General features: G+C 36.1%; 1 protein-coding gene and 1 long non-coding RNA gene across 8 annotated transcripts in view; one reads left to right on the top strand and one right to left on the bottom strand.

The window, feature by feature from the left end:
* KANSL1 (KAT8 regulatory NSL complex subunit 1) overlaps positions 1 to 21,725 on the bottom strand; it is a 191,976-nt gene that overhangs the window by 16,278 nt on the left and 153,973 nt on the right. For 2 of the 7 annotated variants that reach the window (XM_087893966.1, XM_034415889.3), the window contains 9 exons: positions 15,960 to 16,064; positions 12,964 to 13,061; positions 12,037 to 12,232; positions 10,225 to 10,387; positions 6,985 to 7,170; positions 5,173 to 5,334; positions 4,691 to 4,845; positions 1,291 to 1,335; positions 198 to 319 (listed from right to left, as the gene is read on the bottom strand). In XM_087893966.1, coding sequence (XP_087750092.1) covers positions 198 to 319; positions 1,291 to 1,335; positions 4,691 to 4,845; positions 5,173 to 5,334; positions 6,985 to 7,170; positions 10,225 to 10,387; positions 12,037 to 12,232; positions 12,964 to 13,061; positions 15,960 to 16,064 — 1,232 coding nt within the window. The remainder of the gene's footprint in view (positions 1 to 197; positions 320 to 1,290; positions 1,336 to 4,690; positions 4,846 to 5,172; positions 5,335 to 6,984; positions 7,171 to 10,224; positions 10,388 to 12,036; positions 12,233 to 12,963; positions 13,062 to 15,959; positions 16,065 to 21,725) is intronic. The other 5 variants (XM_087893967.1, XM_034415890.3, XM_087893968.1 and 2 more) reach the window with 3 other exon arrangements.
* On the top strand, positions 1,726 to 6,936 carry LOC117664694 (uncharacterized). Its single transcript, XR_015734209.1, has 3 exons — positions 1,726 to 1,813; positions 3,214 to 3,280; positions 6,854 to 6,936. It is a non-coding gene; the product is annotated as an uncharacterized LOC117664694 (long non-coding RNA).

The following is a 21,725-nucleotide window of genomic DNA, read 5'->3' as shown; positions in this document are numbered from 1 at the left end:
TGGCCTACAGGCTTCATTCAGATGTTCTGTGGAATGGAAAAAGCAAAATTCTAACTGCTTGTGGAACATTTATCAAGTAGTTCCCAGTAATTTTTTACAAGGGAAGACTAAAAAAACTGAGATATTACGTTATTCAACTAGTTTAGATGAACAGAAAGATTGTGGAAGTTTAAGATGCTAATTAAACTTGAACATACCTTGGTGTAAGAATTTCTTTGTACTGAAGTTTTTCTACCCTGGTTGTGGCAGCAACAGACATTGGTATGACAATGTTGTTAATGTCAAAAGAGCTTTCCCCTCTTCTCCTCCTTGGCGGTTGCTACAAAACAATGCAGAAAACAACAGTGAAAATGAGGCAGGGTTATGAAGAGGGAACAATTTTAAAATTAATCTATAGCAGAAAGAAATGACCAGAAATGTTCTGGTCTTTTAGTCTAGTGATTAAAATACAATGGAAGTGGATTTATTTAAGTTCTAATTTGCTTAAATATTCCAGGGAACCAACTACTAATGGAAAACAAAGATATCCTGATGTAAATTCCAAGTTAAGCAACCTTGTAACTAAAACTAAAGCAAAGCTACAGTACCCATTGTATAGTGCGACTAGTTTGTAAAACATATTCATTCATTGGAAAACCTTCTTCCTGACAGCCCATTTTCCTAAAAATTGCTAAAATGTGCAGAAAGTTATAACATTCATAGATAGTCTGCATATGTAACCCCATCAATATAACATTAAAACAAGTGCTTGTGGCTACTGACTTTTGCCTAAGATTCTACCAAGCTCTTCATGAACATGGAATTTTTTTGACAATATCATCTCCGGCTCAGTGGGTGCCATATTGTGGCAGATGTAACTTTTCCTTTTAGCTATTTTATAGTGAACAGGGTTGTACACAAATTCCTAAATGCAATGTTTCTCAATCTTGGTAGCTTGAAGATGTGTGGATTCCAACTCCCAGAATGCTGGCTGGGGAATTCTGAGAATTGAAGTCCACACATCTTCAAGCTGCCTACAGCTGGGAAACCCTATCTTAAGGAGATTCTCAAGCCTCTGGCTCTGTTGACATAGCAATTTATACCAAATTATGATACCCATTTAAGACAGATATTCATTACTTCATTTTTATTGCAACTTTCATAATCAAGCTATCTTTTTTACTGCTTAAAATACTTGGTGCAGAATATACTTAGAACTTTTTTAGTGTCAACAAGCTTAGAAGAAATATTATAACTTACTAAGAGGCATTTAGAAAAAAAATAGCTTACTTGGGGAAATTTGAAACTAACCTTATTACATTTCAAACTTTTAAAATGGTGGCCAACTTGGGAAACCTTGAAGTAGAGGAAACCAGACATGAAATATACCACAAACAATATTACCAAAAAATGTTTACAAAAACTGCTTATGATTTACCATTGTCTCAGTGTCCTTCTTTCCCCCCAGTATGAATAAAGAGGATAAAAATCAAGCACATGCATCTACTGCTGTTAAAACTGCACTTTAATCACAAGCTGAGACAAACAATTAGTCAAGAGCACTGCTACAGGGAGACAAAGAGATTCAATAGCCTTACTTCAGCTGTTAATGTTGGAAAATAGGATTGTTACACACATACAAATCTTGCCACTGATTGGCTAGCACAAGGCCCCTGTCCTGCATAAATGGACCTAGTATTATTTAGTTACCTGAGAGGTTCAAGTATGAACCAACATACTCAGGGCAGAGATGCAAATTTCGTCATTCAGTTCTTGCTTGCAAACTCATACAGAGGTACTGATGTGGAGACCAAAGTTACGTGTGTGAGATTCCGTAAGTATCATAGTAATACAAGCCAAAAAAAAAAAAATGGAAAGGAAGACCCTCTTATTTGCCTCTGTTTGAATTAGTAACCTTAAAGTTATTCATGAACACATTTAGGTATTTATACCCTAATTGGTTCTGTGCTGGGTCTGTAGCATAAGTAGTCAGGACTGATATATTTTCCCCTACACTAATCATCATTCTGGATGGGATTATATTCTCAGTAAAAGAGGATGGCTAGCATTTGGAAGGGCTCCTTGACACCTTCTGCTATCCCTAATTTTCAGGTGACATGAGTGGTAAGGAATATAGTCAGGCAATTACATCTAAGGTATCCGAGTTGGCTAGATCTAACAATAATTAACTACTTCTTGGTTATACTGCAATGTCTTTATATAGTTTTACTCTTGAGGAGTATATGAAGGCTTCAACTGGTATAAAATGCAAAAACTAAGTTGCTAACTGGCAGACAATATCAGAAGTGTACTTTAGTTTTCATCTTTAAAGCCCTGAATTGCTTAGGACCTCACTATTTGATGGACCAGTTGGTTAAATCATAAATCAGTAGAAGAGGCTCTTTTACAGGTACGTTCACTTGTTGACGTCTGTCTACTAGATACCTAAGAGATGGCCTGGTTTCCAAGCTTTGGAGCATGCTCACTGAAGAACCATAGTCTGATCCCATTCTTTCTGCTTTCAGAAAACGGATCAAAACCACCTTCTACATTCAGTCCTTTTCTAATTGTGTTAGCTTAATAGTGGTTTTAACAATACTTAGTAAGATTTTTTTGCCACTTTGTAGTGACTTTGTAGTGATTGCTGTATGTGCAGAAAGTCACAAAAATAAATAACTAAAATTTCACCATAGCCAACAAAAGTATAGCTACTGGTATCGTTGATGGGAGATGCAGTCCAAAATCATCCAGAGAATTTAACCTGGTCCACAACTTCCAACATAACATTCCAATATATTTGGAATGTTCTGGATATGTACGTTTTTATTGAACACTTTTCTTTCTTTCTGCTCTCATCTGTCCAACAAATAAAACATTCAACTAGATTAATTTATTTGCTATTACTTCTAATTGTAGGACCCCCATTTTATGAGTGGAAATGGTTCATGTTCCATTATGGCCACTATTTACTCATATTTGGCCTTTTCCAGGGTGAATGAAATGAATTAGCAAGTGCCATTCAAACAGTTTGTGAAATATTATTTCCCTATTCAACTCAAATTTGGCCAAGAAAGCATGCTTCTTAGATTGATATCCAGTTTTTGTACAGGAATTTAAGGAAATATATACTGTATCTTTTTCTTAAATTTATCCTTTCAATAACAATTCTATAAAGGAAATTAATGTGGCAGATGCACTTTTATAGCTGAATATGGATTTCAATCCCTGATTTAGCTACTACCCTGCACTACTAAAATGACATTCAGCTGTCCTGATTGTGTCCAACCAAAGAAGCATTCAGGTAAGAATTACAATGCTATTTTGATCATCTCTAGAGATGTCACTGAAATTCCACTTTTACCTGATATGCGCTACACATCTTGAAATGCTCAATTTATATGGGCAGCATATAAATTTAATAAATAAAATAAATGACTATTTCAAGCAAGTAAACTTGCTTGACATAAAGAATGAATATGGGACTAGTGAACCAAAACACTAGTATGGTGCTGTTAAGTGTTCAAAAGCCAAGAAAATAAACCACAAGAAGGATCCTGAAAAGCGTTTTCTAAAGTCTGGAAACCCAAATCCCACCAAATGAAGCTTACCTATCACTAGCAATTACTGAAATGTTTCAAAACAAAATTAATTATCCATTACTTTGCTTTTCTGGAGTCTGGGCACACAATGTCTTATTCCAACCATCCTATATATAGGCTATTCCAAACACAGGATGGGAAGTTGTGGGCAGTGGTGCCTGGGTTAGAATATGCAGTTTTTGCCTGTGTCTAAACCATGCACTTTCCAAGCAGACATGTTCTGCAATGGGAGAGTGGGAAAGGAGAAAAATCAGAGATGGTAACATGAGGCAACAGCTAAAAGTATACAGAAGAGGGAGGGAGGGAGGGAGAGAGAGATGCTGTTATTTATGCACAAGGGGAACAGTAATGTGCAATCAAAGAGAAGTAAGGAGAAAGATGGCACTGGTTGGTTACGGAAGGTGGACATATATGTGGGCTGAATTTCAAAGAGTGGCAGTATACAGCTAAGGCAAAGCAAACCATGGGAATACTGAGAGAGGTGAGGGAGAGCAAACTATAAAGAGAGGAGAAAGTACACCAATTTTACCCTACTTCTTTTTTAAGGTCCTTTCCAATTGTCTGGGTCAAAAAAAAAAAAAATCCTAGCAAGTTTCAAGTCAGCTGGACTGAAAAGCCATAAAGTTCCCTTCCATGCATGAAACTGAAGATACAGTTCATTTCTTAACTGCCACCTCTTACCCCCACTCTCTCACCCATTCTCCACTAGGATTCACAACTTCCTTGTTCCCAAACCCAGAATATATTGCTCCCCAACTTTTGAAGCCTGCTTTTCTTCACTTTTTTCTTCCTCTGCTGCAGTCTGAGACACTATAGCTAAATCTAATTGCTCAGAAGACTGATGAGCATGAAAGCTAGAAATCACCTTTTCCATTGTACCTTTGATGTAATCCCTTATATCCCATACTCTATAATTGAAAAAAAAGAGCACATATCCTTCTGTTCAAGTCATTCCTCCTTGCCCTATTTTTTCTTCTAAGTCAAGGTTAACTCTCAAGCACCTTAAGACATGGAATGACTTGGGTCATGCAACACACTGTATCCTGAAGCACTGAAGAAATCGAACTGTTGCTACTGTCAGGTAACACCACCCCCCAAACCAAAATACTTACAGTTGCACTGGAGCTTCCCAAGGAACTTGTGGCGACAGGAGGGATGGAATTTTCAGAGGAAGTGGAGAGTTGCCTCATGAAGGAACTGTGAGCCGTGGAGGCCATAGCACTCGACAAGTAACTTGGCCCTCCAATCTCTGCATGATGCTTAAACACTATGCAAGGAAGAAAGAGAAGGAATAAGATAGAGAACAATGAGTGAAAACAATACCTATATTACACCCACAAGCATTACACCAGACAGGCATCAAACAATTCACACAGAAGAACCAGAGCACATGTAAGAGACAGAAGCTTCCTTTGGCTAGACTGCTTCTCTAGAGGAGAAAGTTGTTAAAGCACACAAGAGAGAGCCCATGGCAGGTAACACCACTGCCCCTTTTAATTCCCAGAAACAGAAAGCAACCATCTCGAAAGGGAGATGGGGAGCAGAATGCAGAGCCCAAGCTCCCCCCAGACAGACCTGGCTGGGGCCAGCCTACCTTCACTTCTCTCGGAGGAGCTGTCCCGCAATCGCTTTCTTTCATGAACTGCCGTCAGGATAAGTGAGCGCTCTGGCGCTCTCTCGGCCTTGGGAGCAGCCCTCACATCGTTTAAGGACTGCCTGTATGCCTTGTCTGGCTCGATTTTGTGATGTGAGCAAGCTGAGGAGTGGAACAGAAAGAGAGCCATGAAAATGCCCTGCTTTCACCTGTCTTTCCTGCCTTTCAGGACCCAGGCTAGACAAAACCCAGGAGCCATACAAGCATGATTGCCAGAACAACATAAAGAGTCACTGGCAGCAACTGCCCTTGGGTGACAACCCTATTAATTTAGCGGTTGCGGTAAAAATCCATCCATCCATCCTGTTTGCAAGGCCTACTATAGCGCAGAACTTTTGAGCGGCACCCAGCCCTGCCAAGGCTTCTAATATGCTGGCTTTCATTCTGGCCCACATGTTTCTATGAAATATATTCTGTAAAGAGAGCCAAGAGGCAATTACAGATGGTGCTACTTGACCACTGTAGAACAATCTCAAAAATCAAGAGCAGCAGGACCTGTCTTTTGTTTATTTCAAGTATTAAACCTACCTTTGCAGTTTATCAGTTATATACTGTACAGTGTTCATGATGCTTGAAGCAGACACTCCATTCAAAAAGTAGGAATAAACATGCATGTTTGCATGCAAATATATTTTCTCTTGCTTATTTAGGAACACACAATCCATGTTTAATTGTTTTCAATTCCAAACAACACATACCATAACCAGGAAACATTCAAGAATGACTGCGTTCTACATATACTCATTGTGGTTTTCCCATAACAGTAGCCAACACTAAATAATCAGCTCCCTCATGCGCCAACACAAGTTCCAAATTCCTTGAAAAGTGTTTCCTGGTCAAAGAGTCTACGACATTGTATTTCAGAAACTTAATCTGCTTCTATTTTGTAAGAAAAGGAAAAGGAAGGGGAGGTTGGTAAACTCAATAGCAAAACTCATGCTTTGTATGCTCAGAATCATAGGTCAATCTTTGGCATCTCCAGATAAAAAAGGCTATCAAACAGAAGTAGTGTTTTTCAAGCCAGAATACACAAAACTCTAGGCTAGATGGAGCATGACCTGGCTCAGAATAAGGGACACCCTTATCTCTTTAATATTAAACATTACTTTTATTATTTTTCTCTATGCAACATAATCCTTCAAAAAGAGTTACATGTTTAATTCCTTCAGTTATTCATACTAGATTTTTATTTTCAACTAATATGAAGTTAAGTCCTCCTTATCATTAACTCACTTAGACGCTGCAAAAATCAGGATGGAAACAAGAGCCTATGTTTCATTTCAATAAGCATTGGTGGACCATGGGTTCTTGCCTATTTTGTCTTCTTCACTGCTTAATTATTATTTGCACAAATGAATTTTTAGAAGTTTAAATACAAGCAGCTCTTCTTTGTAAGTAGCCCTCTTTTTTCCCTCTTAAAAACTAAATTAAATTACTACTAAAATAGGACCTACTGTCAGAAATTATACCTCCAAAGGGAGAAAGTAGAGCTGAGCCTCTAAGTGGCCTGTAATCCTGGAAGCTCTGCCTAAAGCCAGGGTTTGTGTACTATTATTATGGGAGGCCCAAAAAGTCAATGTATTTTCACAGGCAGTCTCTTATTTATTATTTCCTTTTCCAGGCTGAGCACTAGCATTAATCACATTTCAAAGTGGAATCCTGGTTCACTTTAAGCCATATACATAGATGACTCTGCAGGACCAAATGGATAATTCCTGCCAATTCAAGACTAAAATCAATGAAGGCACTTACTGGCTGCTGCTAAAAAGGTATTAACCAGCTTGTGACGGTCTTTGCGCATTGAGTCAGACAGACTGCTGGGAGGCACGGTGGATCGGTGCTTCAATGTGAGCTTTTTCGGAGGTTTGATTTTCTCACAGGGCTTGTACTGCAAGTGGGATTTCAACATGCCCTGAAGGTGTAAGCCTACTTGTACATCTGCAGAAAAATGAATACACACATACACAAACACAAAACCAAAAGAAGGCATTTATCAGACATTATTCAAAATAAAGATGGCCTATTGTGAATGCAATCTCTCTAAACCTAAATTTGGAGATTTATAGTAACATGGACTAAAAATCCATCGAGAGGCAAAAAAGCAATATTTATGGAGTTCTTTATTTTCACCCAGTAATAAAATCACCAATATTGGCTTAACTGCAGCTACCCTAACACTGTGCCCTCCAGATTTCTTGAGTCAACTGGAATTCTGAACTAATGTAGCCTTCAGCAACAATATATTAGGGGAACATGGGTCTTCCCTCTCCCAGACATTGGATTATTGCATTATGTCTCTGTCAAATATTTTATAAAATATTATTCTCGCATTCTTAGTTTTATGTTTTGTTCTTTTTATTTATAAACTGCTTAAAGGGATTTCCCATTAGAGAAAGAGTAGAAAGTAAATACAGGTAGTCATCGACTTATGATTACAATGAAACCCAAAATTTCTGTTGTCAAGCGAGACATTTGTTAAATGAGTTTTGCTCCGTTTTACAACCTTTCTTGCCATAGTTGTTAAGTGAATCACTGCACTTAATAACTTAGTAACATGGTTATTAAGTGAATCTGGCTTCCCCATTGATTTTGCTTGTCAAAAGGTTGCAAAAGGTGATCAGATGACCCTGGAACACAGCAATGGTCAGAAATATGAAGCAGTTGCCAAGCATCTGAATTTTGATCACAGGATCATGGGGATGCTACAAAGATCGTAACTGAAAAAAAGGCATAAGTCACTTTTTCAGTGCTATTGTAACTTTGAATGGTCAGTAAATGAATTGTTGTTAAATCGAGGACTACCTGTAGAGAAAGGAAAAATAATCCTTCTCTTTGAGCCTGCTCCACCTCCAGTTAGGATACAACAGTTTTGTTTGTAGAGACCCAACAACAGCAGCAAAAGCTGCTACTCCAGCTCTCTCTGGAAAAAATTCAAAAGTCCTAGATTTCTATCCCAAGTTGCATTTTACTTGAGAGCAATTAAAATATTTTGTTAAAATCCAAAATAAGATTTGTTTCTTAAAATAAATAAATATTAAGTGCTCCTTAAATTAAAATGAGGATATTACTAAATAACATAAATGAAAGCAATTTTGCTCTACAGTAAAATTTTGAAGATGAATTGACATCTCTGAGGAAACAAGGAGTTAAAAGTGCATTTCCACTTATATGAAGAATTTGATTACTTCTCAAATACAACACTGATTCATCATCTATCCAAACCAAGGTCTTTATTTTCACCCAATACACACATAGTCCTAGTCTATCCAGTAGCAACCTGAACATACTTCCAATTAATTTGTAATTAGCACTTTCCTTTTTGTTTGGTAATTTTCTGTACATGAGTGAAATAGACCGATCAGGAACAGGGACAGAAACCACAAACATCACCTATGACCTGGAGAAATGTGGTTGGTGGAGGTGGAGGCAACTTGAAAGGCAAGGTACTAGAAAATGTGTGGTAAGTATGTAGGCTCCCTTCAACAAGTAAAAGAAAGCATGAAAATGTATGAGGTGTATTCATTCACATACACACCTAGTTAAAAGCAAAATGTGTACCTTTGTTTAGAGCATATACACAACTGAAGGATGCAGGATCACATCCTATCCACAGATAACCTCCAAACAAAAGCATTCTGAGCATTTCTTGCAGATTAGCAAACAGTGGTTTTTAACATGGTGAAAATTCCGTAGTATATGTCTAGGCAGTAATTATGTTTAATGCTTTCTTATTGCAAATGTAAACGAAACAAAATCCATTTTAACTTTTTGCCCTGCCATTGCCTACTATGTTTAGAATGGACCCCTGGCACAATACTTCAAAGTCAAGGACTGTCACAGTACAGAAATAGTTGCAACTCTTGGGTTTAGAAAATAAATTACCTGCCCAGAATATTCCATAAATGGGCAATACACAAGTAAATAAAACTAGGAGCAGGGCTTAAGATAGGAAAGGTAGCTGGATACTGAGAAACAGCTGATGAAAGAGGATGAATCCAGATATTAATTAAAAAACAGCCTGGATAACAGGCTAAGAAGCTGAAAAGTAAAACACATTCAGCAGAAAAATTCAAATCAACCTGCCAAGCAAATCTCCTGCCTTTACTGTGGCAATTTCTAATATAGTACAAATGATGGAAACCATGAAAATGTATATAAGCTAAGAAGGCTGCACTGTAGTGGTAAAATAATGCTACCTATGTGCATGTATACCGAAGAGAGAAGTGCATTGTTGAAGAAACACGAGCAATTTTTCCATCTGACTACACCATCCAATTGATTATTCAGTTTACTTTTCCTCCGTCTTACTGCTAGCCAACATCTGACTGCGCCAAAACAGCATCGTGACCTGCCAAGACAGCCTTTTTCCCCCCTGACCAAAAGCTTCAGAGCAGCAGCTTTCTCTCAAGAACCCCAGATGGCGCTATCTTAACTGTTATAAAGACCTGATTAACATCCTTTTCACCAAGGTTGTTATGACGTTATTACGTCATCTGGAAATTTCCAGTCACATATCAAATCATCCAGACGAGGGCAGAACATTCATTAACAACCTCACATATGGAAGCAGGATGAGGGCAGGAGAAAGGAGGGGGGGGGGGAAAGATGCCCAATTGTTGTTTAAATTCTATCTACTAGTCTCTAGCAGTGCATGTCAGGCAGCCCTTAGATAATTAGGTCAGGGATGCCTAACATTAGTGCCAAAGTAGCTCAATACCTTAGGAGAGCCAAAGCAAATGCCTTTCCAGATCCTCTCTTATCCAAAATCATTCAGCCTCTATTATCCCCCTGTGGCTGCCTACCTTTCTCTATGGTCTAAGCAAAAAGAAAAAAAGATGTGATTTCTGCTTCCAAAGGATCATCCTATGTAAGACAGGATAAAAGTAGAGATCTTACTGTTGCCTAGATATGGCTTCCGAGCTAGCTTGGAATGAGAAGCTGACTTTTGTTTAGCTTTTTATTACTCACATCTGCTAATGGGGTCATTCTTACCATCTGGGAATGAAAGTACAGGGTGGATGCAGGAATCCAACTGTGAGAGACGCTCCATCAAAGGGGCTTCATACTGGATTTCTGAAGGCATTGAGCTTCGAGAGCCACAGAGAACACACAAAGAGTTCACATCACAACCACACCGCTGTGGTTTACGATAAACCTAGACATAGGATGAGATAGGGAAAAGGGCTAGAATCCATCAATCTAGAAGAAGGCATCAACTTGCAGTTTGTTTCAAACTGAGCACCTGGTCTTCAATCATTCACTATTTTCATTCTGTAGAATTACTCAAAGTTTCACAACATGGGCTATCAGGGGTGGTCAGAGACCAATGATTTTGAAGTACTCTTGGCTGCCCAAAACATAAAGGAAAAATATGCTTAATTGCTACTGCTTGATAAGGAAGGACCCCTCAGGACGGCTCTGGGTAGTCAGGAAAGGATTAGCGAAATTATCCAGCGAAAATAGAAATTGATTTCATTGTAGAATCAGTGCAGTGGAAAGAGGAAGTATATGATTTGGGTTATTGTACATAATGAACTATACAAAGCATTTAACAAGCCTTCAAGATGATCTGATGGGAGTGGAAAAGGAATAGGATGGATGAGTGAGAGACTGACTCTGTGAATTTGCCTAAGAAGGTCAACTATAGATATAAAGAATGGGGGTTGAGCTTTCTCTGCTGTTTGGGCAAACTATTTGTACTTCAGCTTTTGCAGTTGCCTCTCTTTTTACAGAATTTGTCCTGGATAGAAAACTACTATTTATAGATTATCTAATAACAGAATATTTGCTATTCACAAATTCCAAAGTGTCCACAGAAACATAATTATCAGTATTGGTACTTCATCCCTACTAATGTTCCAATTAAAACAAACAAAAAACAAGCAAACAAACCTTCTTCAATATCCATAATATCGTTTCAAAGTAAGATATGTAAAAGTTTTGTTCTTGGGGAAAAAGTGCCTTTTTTCCTGCATCAGAGAATAAGCACCATAACACTTTTATCTTCAATACTGATGTAATTTAGAATGATTATATAAAAATTGGGGTTTTTTAGAGGTTTACATTTTGTGTACTGTGTCTTCCATTTATGCATACAAATTTGAATTTCTTGAATATCAATACCACATTTGCCCTAAACTGTTAGCCTACCAGACTATTCCACTGAAACAGATCAGTCTGGCTGAAAGTGCATACTTCCTTAAATTGCTAGATTAGCCATTTTTTAAATTGTGGGGGAGAGGAGAGGAGAGGAAAGAAAACAAAAAATATCTTTTTAAAAACAACAGATAATAATTGTAATTCTATCCTCAAATTAACTCAAACACAAAATTTAGAACTGATTCTGAATTCAGCATACTGACCACTGTAGCCATTTAAACATTTTAAACTAAAAAGTCTAAAACTAAACTAAACTGAAATTAAAAAGAGAGTTTAAAAATGAGAATCTATCCTCCCAAAGTAGTATGCATAGGGGAAGGCGAAATTAAACCACCTTCCTCGACCTACTTCTACAGCCAAATAATCAAGATTTAAAACATAGGTTTCTCCAAAGATTTAAAATGCAACTTTCTCAAGTCTCTCCTACTCAACGCCAAACTCATTTAACAGGAGGAAAAAGTTCCACTGACACAAAGACCAATAAAGGTACTTTATTTGAATATCAGACAGACTCTAAGCAGATTTTATAATGCTATGGGGCAAAAGAACAATATGTAAAACCAACAATTTGTTAATTATCTCATATAGGTGCAAGATTTCTCTTCCTCCATTTTTTTTACTACCTTAACTTATTCATTTACAGACCTTTTTGGACAGTGGAATCAGATTGCTAGGTCGAATAAGCCTCCGTTTCTTGAAGCTGAGAAGAGGGCGTGTGCGGGCTGCCACACAGGTTCCATCAGGAATTGAAGACATCATATTTAATCTCTGCTTTTTCCGCAACAACTCCTCAGCATCTGAGCCATCTCCCTGAGTATGCTCTGTCAAGCCTGGCTGCAAACTGTCCAATAATGGAAATACAGCACATTAGGCATTTCTGCTTCTCTATCTATTATTAATCGGGGCCAGATACTCACTTCCTAAAATCAGCAGCCCATTTGTCCAGGCAAACTAATAAATCCATGCATATAATAAAGATTCAAAACTAAGATCAGTACCCCCCAAATTCTTCTTTGATACCAGGTTAGGCTAGATTGCAGTAAACATCACTTGTCAGCAGCTCTCTAGCTTTTCATTATTTGAAAATGTCAGCTACTGTTTTTCCTTTGTCCTTACTGTCTCTCACGTCTTCCTGGCTTACATTTTTCATCCACATTTTTTCACTATTATCCTATCTCATTCTTCTGCACACAATGCCTGCTCCAGCTTTCCAGTAGATTCATCCTGTTAACTTTCCATCACTTTTTACGTTCTCAATCCAATGGGTTCTCTAGATTAGCTGGTCTACAGCTTCCTGAGCCAGCTTGCTGGGAGTTATAGTTATAGTCTAATATATCTAGAGAACATCAGGTTGAGAAAGGTCCTTTGATTTATTTCTGCTCAGAAGTTTCTACATTTTTCCAACTTATTTAAGACTTCTAGTAAAGATACAAGTGACATGCTGAATAGATACTATCAGAGTTGGTTTGATTTATATACACTTATAAGCCTAAGTAACTTCAATGGTGACCATTTAGAAGTACATTTCTAGAGGTTATATTTTCTTAAGAAGAGGTTTAACAAGAAACTTACGTGTTAATGACTCCGTTGACTGGTCTCGGCACTCCACAGGTTTTGGCAGTTAGAGATTCTTGGGTATTACTAATGGTTATACCAAGGTTCTCTGATGACTAGAAAATATGCATGTGTATCAATACAAGATACAGAAAGGGAAAGAAGCAGGGGGGAAAGAAAGAAAATTCTTGTTAAATTATATAACTCTCTGATCAAAAGCTTCTTTTTCTTTAATATGACAAACTCTAAAATCACCAGCAGCATTTGGGAACCAAGAGTATTTCATAATACGAATTGTACGATAGCTGTAACTCAGCAACGAACAGTACAATAGGCTGGAACATAGCGAGATGATTTCAAAGATCCATTAACTCGGAGACAATTAAAGGAACAGAATTTTCTGTATCTTCACAGATGCTCTTCTGATCATCTACTTTAAAACAGTTTTTCCAACCTAGAAATAATGATGGGCAAGCACATCTCGTTTTAAAATTCGGTTATCCATCATTTTCATATGGAAATCAGCTTCCCCTAGTGAGGACTTCTGTCTTGGAAAACCTTCAAATGTATAGACTGGTGCACACAGGAATACCCAGACAATGCAAACATACTTTGTACGTTTTCTAAATAATTTACTAAACTTGATACAGAGGCTCTATATTCTTTTACTGTTATTGTTGTATGTTTAAATTTACACCACTGAAAGTTTACTCTTTGATAATTAATCCTAAAACCAAGCTTCTAGTTCTTATACCTGTGAAAGATGGTGAGAAGGGTCCAATAAAACTGTCAATCGTAATAGAAAGGCTAGCTGAATTACAGCACTGGTTTATACATTTATGATTCATAACATTGTAGCTTATCTTTAACTTTGAGTTAGTATTACAAGGATGTGATAAAAACATTTTAAAACTCAAAATGAATATACTGAGGGAAAACTGGGGTTTTAAAAGAGACTTTTAGCCCTCCCCAAAAGCATTCTTTAAAGGGGAGAATTTAACTGGACCAAGAAAAAGAGCGGTCATATTAGGTTTTGCACATAACAAAGAATCTAGGGAGACTTTAAAGATGAATGCATTTATCACAACCACCAATTACAGTTTGCTTTATTAAATTAAATGTTACAACCTGATAAACTAATATTGCACATTTATGAATGAAGAGGCAAAACATGAATAGAAGGACAAATATATACATAAACAAATATATATATATATATATATATATATATATATATATATATATATATATATATATATATATATATATATATATATATATATATATATATATTCTTACTTCTTCGTAGGGTTTATGTGTGTTTTTCTTCTAGCCAGGTTTTCCCTACGTAACCAAGGTTTTTTGTAGCTCCAGCTCAGTAGAATCATATCTACTCGGTTCTGGGCTTTTTTCTTTTCTAACAGCTAGCAAGCTCTAACTGCTAGGTGGGAGACCTAAATAGATCCATTTCTAGCTCGTTTGCTTTCATCGGTACTTAAATGGCAATGAATGAACTTTAATCTTTAGTTTAGAACCTTCAATTTTGTGTCTCCCCTCTTGACACTTCCACCTTTGGCCCTGTAATTTGGTTCACTGCTGGCAATATCGCCACAAAAGATAAAGCTCTCTCAAGGAATTAAAAAATGAAAATTGGCAGTGTTTGATTAAGAAGTCCAATCTGCTTTAAACAAAAGGTCTTAGAGCAGAAGGTGTTTTGTACACATCCAAGTGACATATCCAGGTAAGACTAAGGAAACTCTTATCTGAAAGTCTAGAAAGACAGTGTCTGAGGATGATTCTGATGAAATAGACCAAATAAACAAGTAGGTTTCTGCTTTCCTATGAAAGAAATTTGTGAACATAATTTTACATGACTGCAATCATGAAATCTGCCTAAATCAGAAGCAACTGACAGACATGCTCAACTGCTCAGCACCTGAGCAATCACTTTTGAGCAAGCAATTGTAAAGCTTTACAGAATCAGACCAATTGGGCAAGCGTGGATTATCTTTATATGACACTTACTTGCTTATTTTACTCAGACAGTATGTTAATATTTATTTACTGTTCATGCTCTCAAATAAATGTCTGCTACCAAAGTAACCATGACCGAACTTGGGACCTTTTGTATGCAAAGCAAATATAGGCTTTCCTTTAAAAATCCACAAAGAATAACTTCTACTGTATTAACTTCATAAGCCTTCACGAGAGATACCAACTCATGGATAGAAAGGTCTCCAGTTCCTAGTCATTTATGAGTAAACCTTAGATGCCAGAACCTAAAAATATTGATATTTCAGTCCACAGACTGATTAAAAGCACCTGGTGCCCTTGAATCTGAAATGTGGAATGCATTCACCTATGTTTCTCCAGAAATTATAGAGTGAACAACTGAATCTCATCCCTTTTGCAATCATTTACTAGGATTCTGTCTACTTCTAGATCTGGTATTTTCTCTATTCATCCACTTTTAAATTAATTCTGTCTGCAGACACATCACAAGTACTTGTTTCACAATGTTTTGATTTTAAAAAATAATAATTATAGTACTATATTTTGGCAAACCAGTATTTTAAAAAACAAAAATAATTATTTTATTCTACTGTTCAGGAATTTTGAAACTGCATCCCAACTTCTAATAAAGTACAACTGTATAGTCTTCAGTAATATGCTATCCTAGAAACATGTCTGAGGATGCCAATGTAGGTAAGTAGGTGATTTCTGAAAGCATCTGAAACAGAAAACTAACCCTAACACGGAATTCTTCAAATATTGGGACAAAAGAAAAAATCAACAACAGAAGGACAGTCTTCCTTCTTTATACATCTATGGAATTTGTAATATATAGATTATATTGCTGAATTTTATTTATTTCCTGGTTTCTGTGTACACACACAACTAGGAATTAAATAAAATAAATAAAATAAAATACAACAATATAATATCAGCAGGGAAAGAGGCAATGATAAAAGAAAAGTACTCCAAGGAATACTCCCCCCACTTTTATTACTTACCAATCTGTCAATTCCAGGTTCTATCTTGCGGTCAAGGCTAAGACTATGGGTTGAATCACTTAATACAGGGTCAGAAGGAGGCATCTCACCAAGCTGTACCAGTCCCTGCATGGGAAATGGAAAAAGATTATTGCACTTTGTCAGGCCAAATTCTCTTTCAGACTATGCCAAGAATAAAATCTACCATTACATTTCATTCATTATATTTTGCTTCTTTGTACCTATCCTCCCTTTTCTCCTGTAAGATTCTTTCTCAGTTTTCTTTTCTACTAATTAGCAACTTTATCTTTACTTTGCTGCATGACGTAATATTCCTGTTCTGAAAAATTCAAATTAGTGAAGACATCCATTCTAGCATTAATCACATTCTAGAATTATAGCTGTACAATTGAGGACTGGAAAAGGGAAGGGAAGGAAAAATATAATACATTCTTATATATCAGATTGAAAATGTTAGAAAACTAAAAGTTTTTGCTCTAATAGGCAATGCATTCACTGCAAATTACATGCATATATAGAAATGAATTCATCCATAGCACCTACTGTAAAGAACTTTTAAAAGAGGGATTGTGCTATTAATTTTATGAAAAGCTAGGTGATTCTGAAATGACTGCAAATACTATTTCTACTACTAATAATAAAAATTTAAAATGATTCCTTTGAGTTGAGTGTGATTCCATTACATAGATTCCTCCCTGTCATTTTCTTTCAAACAATATTGTATGGAAGTGGTTTGTCATTACTTTCTATGGAAATGGTTTGTCAGAATATTTTTTTGTCTTCTGAATCCACAGCAGGCAATTTAAGGTATTCTGGTAGTCTCCCATTTAACCGTACATAACTGGGATCAGCCTAGTGTACTTAATGCTGACACCTGCTAATAAAGTTAAAAGCCAAAGTCAATGGGATAAGAAAAAGATAACGACAGTCCATGTTTTTGGTCCCCTGGACTACACCATTTTTCCACTACTTTTTCAAGAGTTCAGCCTGCAAGGGCTGAAGAGGTAATGCCAAAAAGGGCAGGGCTAAAATATTCCAACTCCTATTTTCCTAAAACCTCTGATAACTTTGCAGAAATTCAATTGCTGCTTTCATGTTGTATGCCTTGGGCAGGCATAATTTTACAGGAGTAAAATTATCTTTTACTCCTTCTTTAAAACCCAGAAAAATGAGAAAATCCAGTTAATCCCAGACGCACCCAATATCTCATGGGAGAAATATAATGGCCTCCACCCAAGGAAAAATAGCCCATGCCTGAACAGATCTTTAGTTAATATATATTTTCTGAAACTACTTTTGGGTTCTCCCTCATCCCATTTAATCTAGTTACATAGACATTATCAATTGCTTTTTACTATATTACATTTTACTATATTACATTATGAAAACTTTTGGACCTCATTAATCACTTATAGTGTATGTGGGCATGTATATATACAAAGGGACAAACTATGCACTATAACAGCAAACAAATTTTAAACTAATGTGCACTAAATATTAATTAACCTGAATATGAGACATTTTTACATCTCTCAAAAATGATATTGTAACAATTCTCAGCATTCTAACATAGAAAAATCAAATTACATGTTATGTAGGAGTTCCTCTTTTTCTAAATATATAATAGTAAGTTCAAATTAAAAAGGATTATATACACATATGATAGCTATGGTAAACTGTAGATTTGTGGGGTGTAAGACTTTTAGATAACTTTAGTTTCAAATTCAAATACTTTTGTTATTACAGAATATAAAATACAAAGCTATGGATGATGGCTTTAAAAAAAGTTTTTGTTTATTCTCCAAAAACATTCAAGTTACAGACTCTTCTCATTCAACTAAAGAAACACCATAATTTCTGGAGCACTTTGTAAAAAGTTCTAAACTATCAGGCTTCACCACCGCTTCTAGTGCAAGTTTGTAAATTTAAAGACGAAAAGAATTCAATTATTTATATTATTATTTATTAAATTTATTGATTGATAAATTTATTTATCAACTACATGGTGACTGTGGGTAGCTTATAATGTCAAAGGGCAGCCTTTAAATACTTTGCAAAATCTTTACCACTGTCAATGTGCCCATCCCTCAAAGTGAAAGCCTAAGTTTGTTCTTTTTGCTTAGAAGTAGCAACTGCAATTTGGGCTGGTAACTCAGTTGTTAAGTGGAAAATCAAGTAGGATTTTACGTTAACTTTCTGTATTAACTCTGCTTGTCACAAGTTGTCACAAGTTGTGAAGCAAGCAAGTGATGACCATGGGACATTGTGATGATCATAAATTTATGCCAGTTGTGAAGTGGCCAAATGGCAATCACATGACACAAGAACACTGTAACAGTCGTAAACATAGTTTTTTTTAAAAAAAGAACACTATTGTTAACTTCAAACCATTGCTAAATGAGACAATCTGTTAGCAAGGACTACCTGTACTTTTATTCTTATATAAAGGACACAAACAAGCAGTAACAATGGAGGTTTGTGGGGCCAGCAGTGGCTGTTTTGTCAAATTATGGGCTCTGCCAATGATGCCAACACCAGGAATCAGCCATTCCAATTTTAAGTATCGGAGGTTAAAAACATTCAGCTTATAAATCTAACTTCTAACTCATTTGCCTATCTGAAGGAATAAAGAAATGGGAAACAGACTTTTTTCTCTGTTAATAAGAACAAAACTTTTGCAAGTATTATTCCTGACAAAGTTCTCATCTACATGATTAAAATCTGTTTGCATTACATCAGGATATCATACAAAATGGCAACCAGGTCATATGATGTATCTTTCTCTATAATAACTCATTATAAAGGAAGCTCAAATGCTGTACAATATTCGGTAAACATCAGGATTTCTATCAATGACACTGCACTAGTATGACACTTACAATTTCAAAACACCATTAATATCTCTAATGCCTGATGTCTTTGCTTATCACCAGTTAACAATGTCGATACATTTCTTTGAAAAATGTTAACATCTCGTATCCCACCTTTGACAAATCCAGCTTCTGACCTACGGTCTTTAGGCAGGATGTTTTGGCTTCAAACCATAAAGGGCTTTCAGTGGTTTCATTAACATTTTGATTGGATCTTGAAACTAATTGGAATCCAGTGCACTTGACAAAGCACAGTCATCATATAAACATTTTATTAGGTTCTGTATAAAACTTATTAACTGCACTTTAGATTAACTGAAACCTCCGAAGCATTTTCAAGGCAGCCCGAGATACAACACAATTTGGTAAATTCGTTTTAGAAGTAAAACAGACCACGGGAAATTGATCTTTTCCAAATAGATTCATATATCAGCTACCACCTTTAGCTAACCAAAAGCTTTCTTAATCACCCCCCAAACAGCCAAATGTGATTTCAGTGCCGATAATGGATCCAGAAGCACTCCAACCTGTGTACCCAACCTTATTATTATTATTATTATTATTATTATTATTATTATTATTATTATTATTATTATTATTTATTATATTTCTATACCGCCTTTCTCCCGTAGGACTCAAGGCGGTGTACAGTCAAGAAAAATATAGACACACAAACATCATAAAATTGCTAATTAAAATTATTACTTAGTTACACTATAGTGTAACAGATGCAGCTTACCTGCCCAGATATGCACTCTCTTATCTAGACTAAACAAAAATGATACAAATAAAGTTTGAAGAAAGAAAATATCACTAAAAAATAATTGCCCAGGCCATTTATTACAAATATATGAATGTTTAACAAAGACTTCAAAAAGTCTTCCATCCCTATTTTTTCTATGTTGGAATAAGTCTATACTTAATTTGGGACTACTCATATTGGGCTAACAAAAAACTATTTTCCCAAAGCAAAAACTTCCAGCTTTTGTTCCATTCAAAGTTCCAGTTCTTTTGCCAATCCAATAAAATAATGTAAACTGGAACAGAATCATCAACAGCTTGCAAGCCATTTGCATTTGTGGAATTCAACTTCAACGGCACATAATGCATCAATGCCATCAATTGCACAGCTACACTTTATTATACATGGAGCATGTATATTAAAGCCACTATCATATAATTTGAAGGGGAAATGTTCTCTGTCAGGACTATATAGTTAGCAGCCAACATGTCTGTCTGTCTGTCAATTATTTTTCATTATTTTGTGAACGGTTGACTAATGCCTTTTAATTTGTTTAATGTATTGCCTAAAGTGGTGAATTTGGGTGAACGAAACCCAGGTTCAAGTCCTCTACTATCTCACTAAATGTTTGTGGATCAACCACTTTCCCTCAGCCTAATTGTCCTTGGTTTGTGAAAAGTATGCCTTCCTGAACGTTTAGAGAAAAATTGAGATGTAAATACAATGAATGACAAAACAAGTATTATCTATGGGGCCATCACAATAATTAGTCTAAAATACAAAGAAAATCATACACTGGTTCAAATTAGAGATTTATGAGGATTCAGATTTGGGGTGTGTGTATGTGTGTGTAAAGTGCTTAGAAAAGGCTGTAAAGCACTATGAAGTGGTAAATAAGTCTAAGTGCTACATTCCTAGATAAATTCCAGCAAAAGAGATGCAATTTCCATCAGCCAAGGTTAATTACAATCAGAATTTGAGTTTTGCTTTTCCTGAATGTCTGTTAGTATAACATGTATTAAAATAGACTATTGTAGCCTGAAAGATGTATATATTAAAAATAAATCTGGCTAAAATGCATACTGTGATGTACATTTCATATTGCTTAAATATCAACAAAATTATAATTCATTGTAAAACTAGGGCATTGCTTAATATATGTCAAACCAGAAATGGACTGATTTGCTCAGGCCCAATTCAATCCTATTCAGTGCAATTACACATTTGACAATGATAGCTTCTTCACCGTAAGATTCAAGTGTGATCAAATGTAACCAGACTTTTGAAAGTTGGCATGTACTAAGTGTATTGGATGTCAATTATTTTCACCTCTAATCTAATCAGTAGATAGGAAATCTAACCAGACTAAACACATTTAGAAGAAACCAAAGTAGGTAAGACCTAGATATAGATTAGACCTTATGCAGACACAAAACAAAATAATGCATGTTATCTTCTATAATCGTGATGGCAAACCTGTGGCACACAGTGCCCTCTCTGTGGGCATGTGTGCCGTCGCCATCTGCTCTTCTAGTTTCCGGTGCGCACATGCATGCTGGCCCGCTGGTCCGAAAAACGGCCCAAAAACAGACATGTACGTGCTGGCCAGCTAGTCTTCGGGTTTCCGGCGCTCCAGTGCATGCACATGCACACACGTTCCGGTTTGGGCACTCGGTGCCAAAAAGGTTCGCCATCACTGTTCTATAATGTATGTAGCAATTCCATTCACAGTATGACCTTGCTAAAAATTCTACTCTAAGACACATCTCCGAAACTCAACTTCAGACTCTGCTTTTGAGTTAAATCTAAATTTCTCTTTCATTCCATGATATTTATGTTGGAGGCCACTATCTGCTTTGGTTTTTTTAAATATTAATTTTCATTCAAAAGAAAAAGTTTTGCTATCACTTGAAATTTAAGAAAGCACAGTTTGAGATTAACTATCCTAAAGTTGTTTTACAGATATTCTAAAGTTAGTAAAAATTTAACCTCCACTCCCTCCCTCCTATTCTATACAGAAACTTTATTCAATACAACTAGGATTAATAATTACCTTCCTTTTCACTTACCATAAACATTGCAGTTTTACAAAATTAGCTGCTTGCCTGGTGCTGTTTATTTATCTTTAACATATTTAGTCTCACTAATCTACAC

Source organism: Pantherophis guttatus, chromosome 4, assembly GCF_059756535.1.
Source record: "Pantherophis guttatus breed Tessera chromosome 4, ASM5975653v1, whole genome shotgun sequence".
In the NCBI taxonomy this organism is placed as follows: Eukaryota; Metazoa; Chordata; class Lepidosauria; order Squamata; family Colubridae; genus Pantherophis; species Pantherophis guttatus.
The sequence above is the reverse complement of the archived record's forward strand: the minus strand, read 5'-3'. Positions and strand labels throughout refer to the sequence as shown.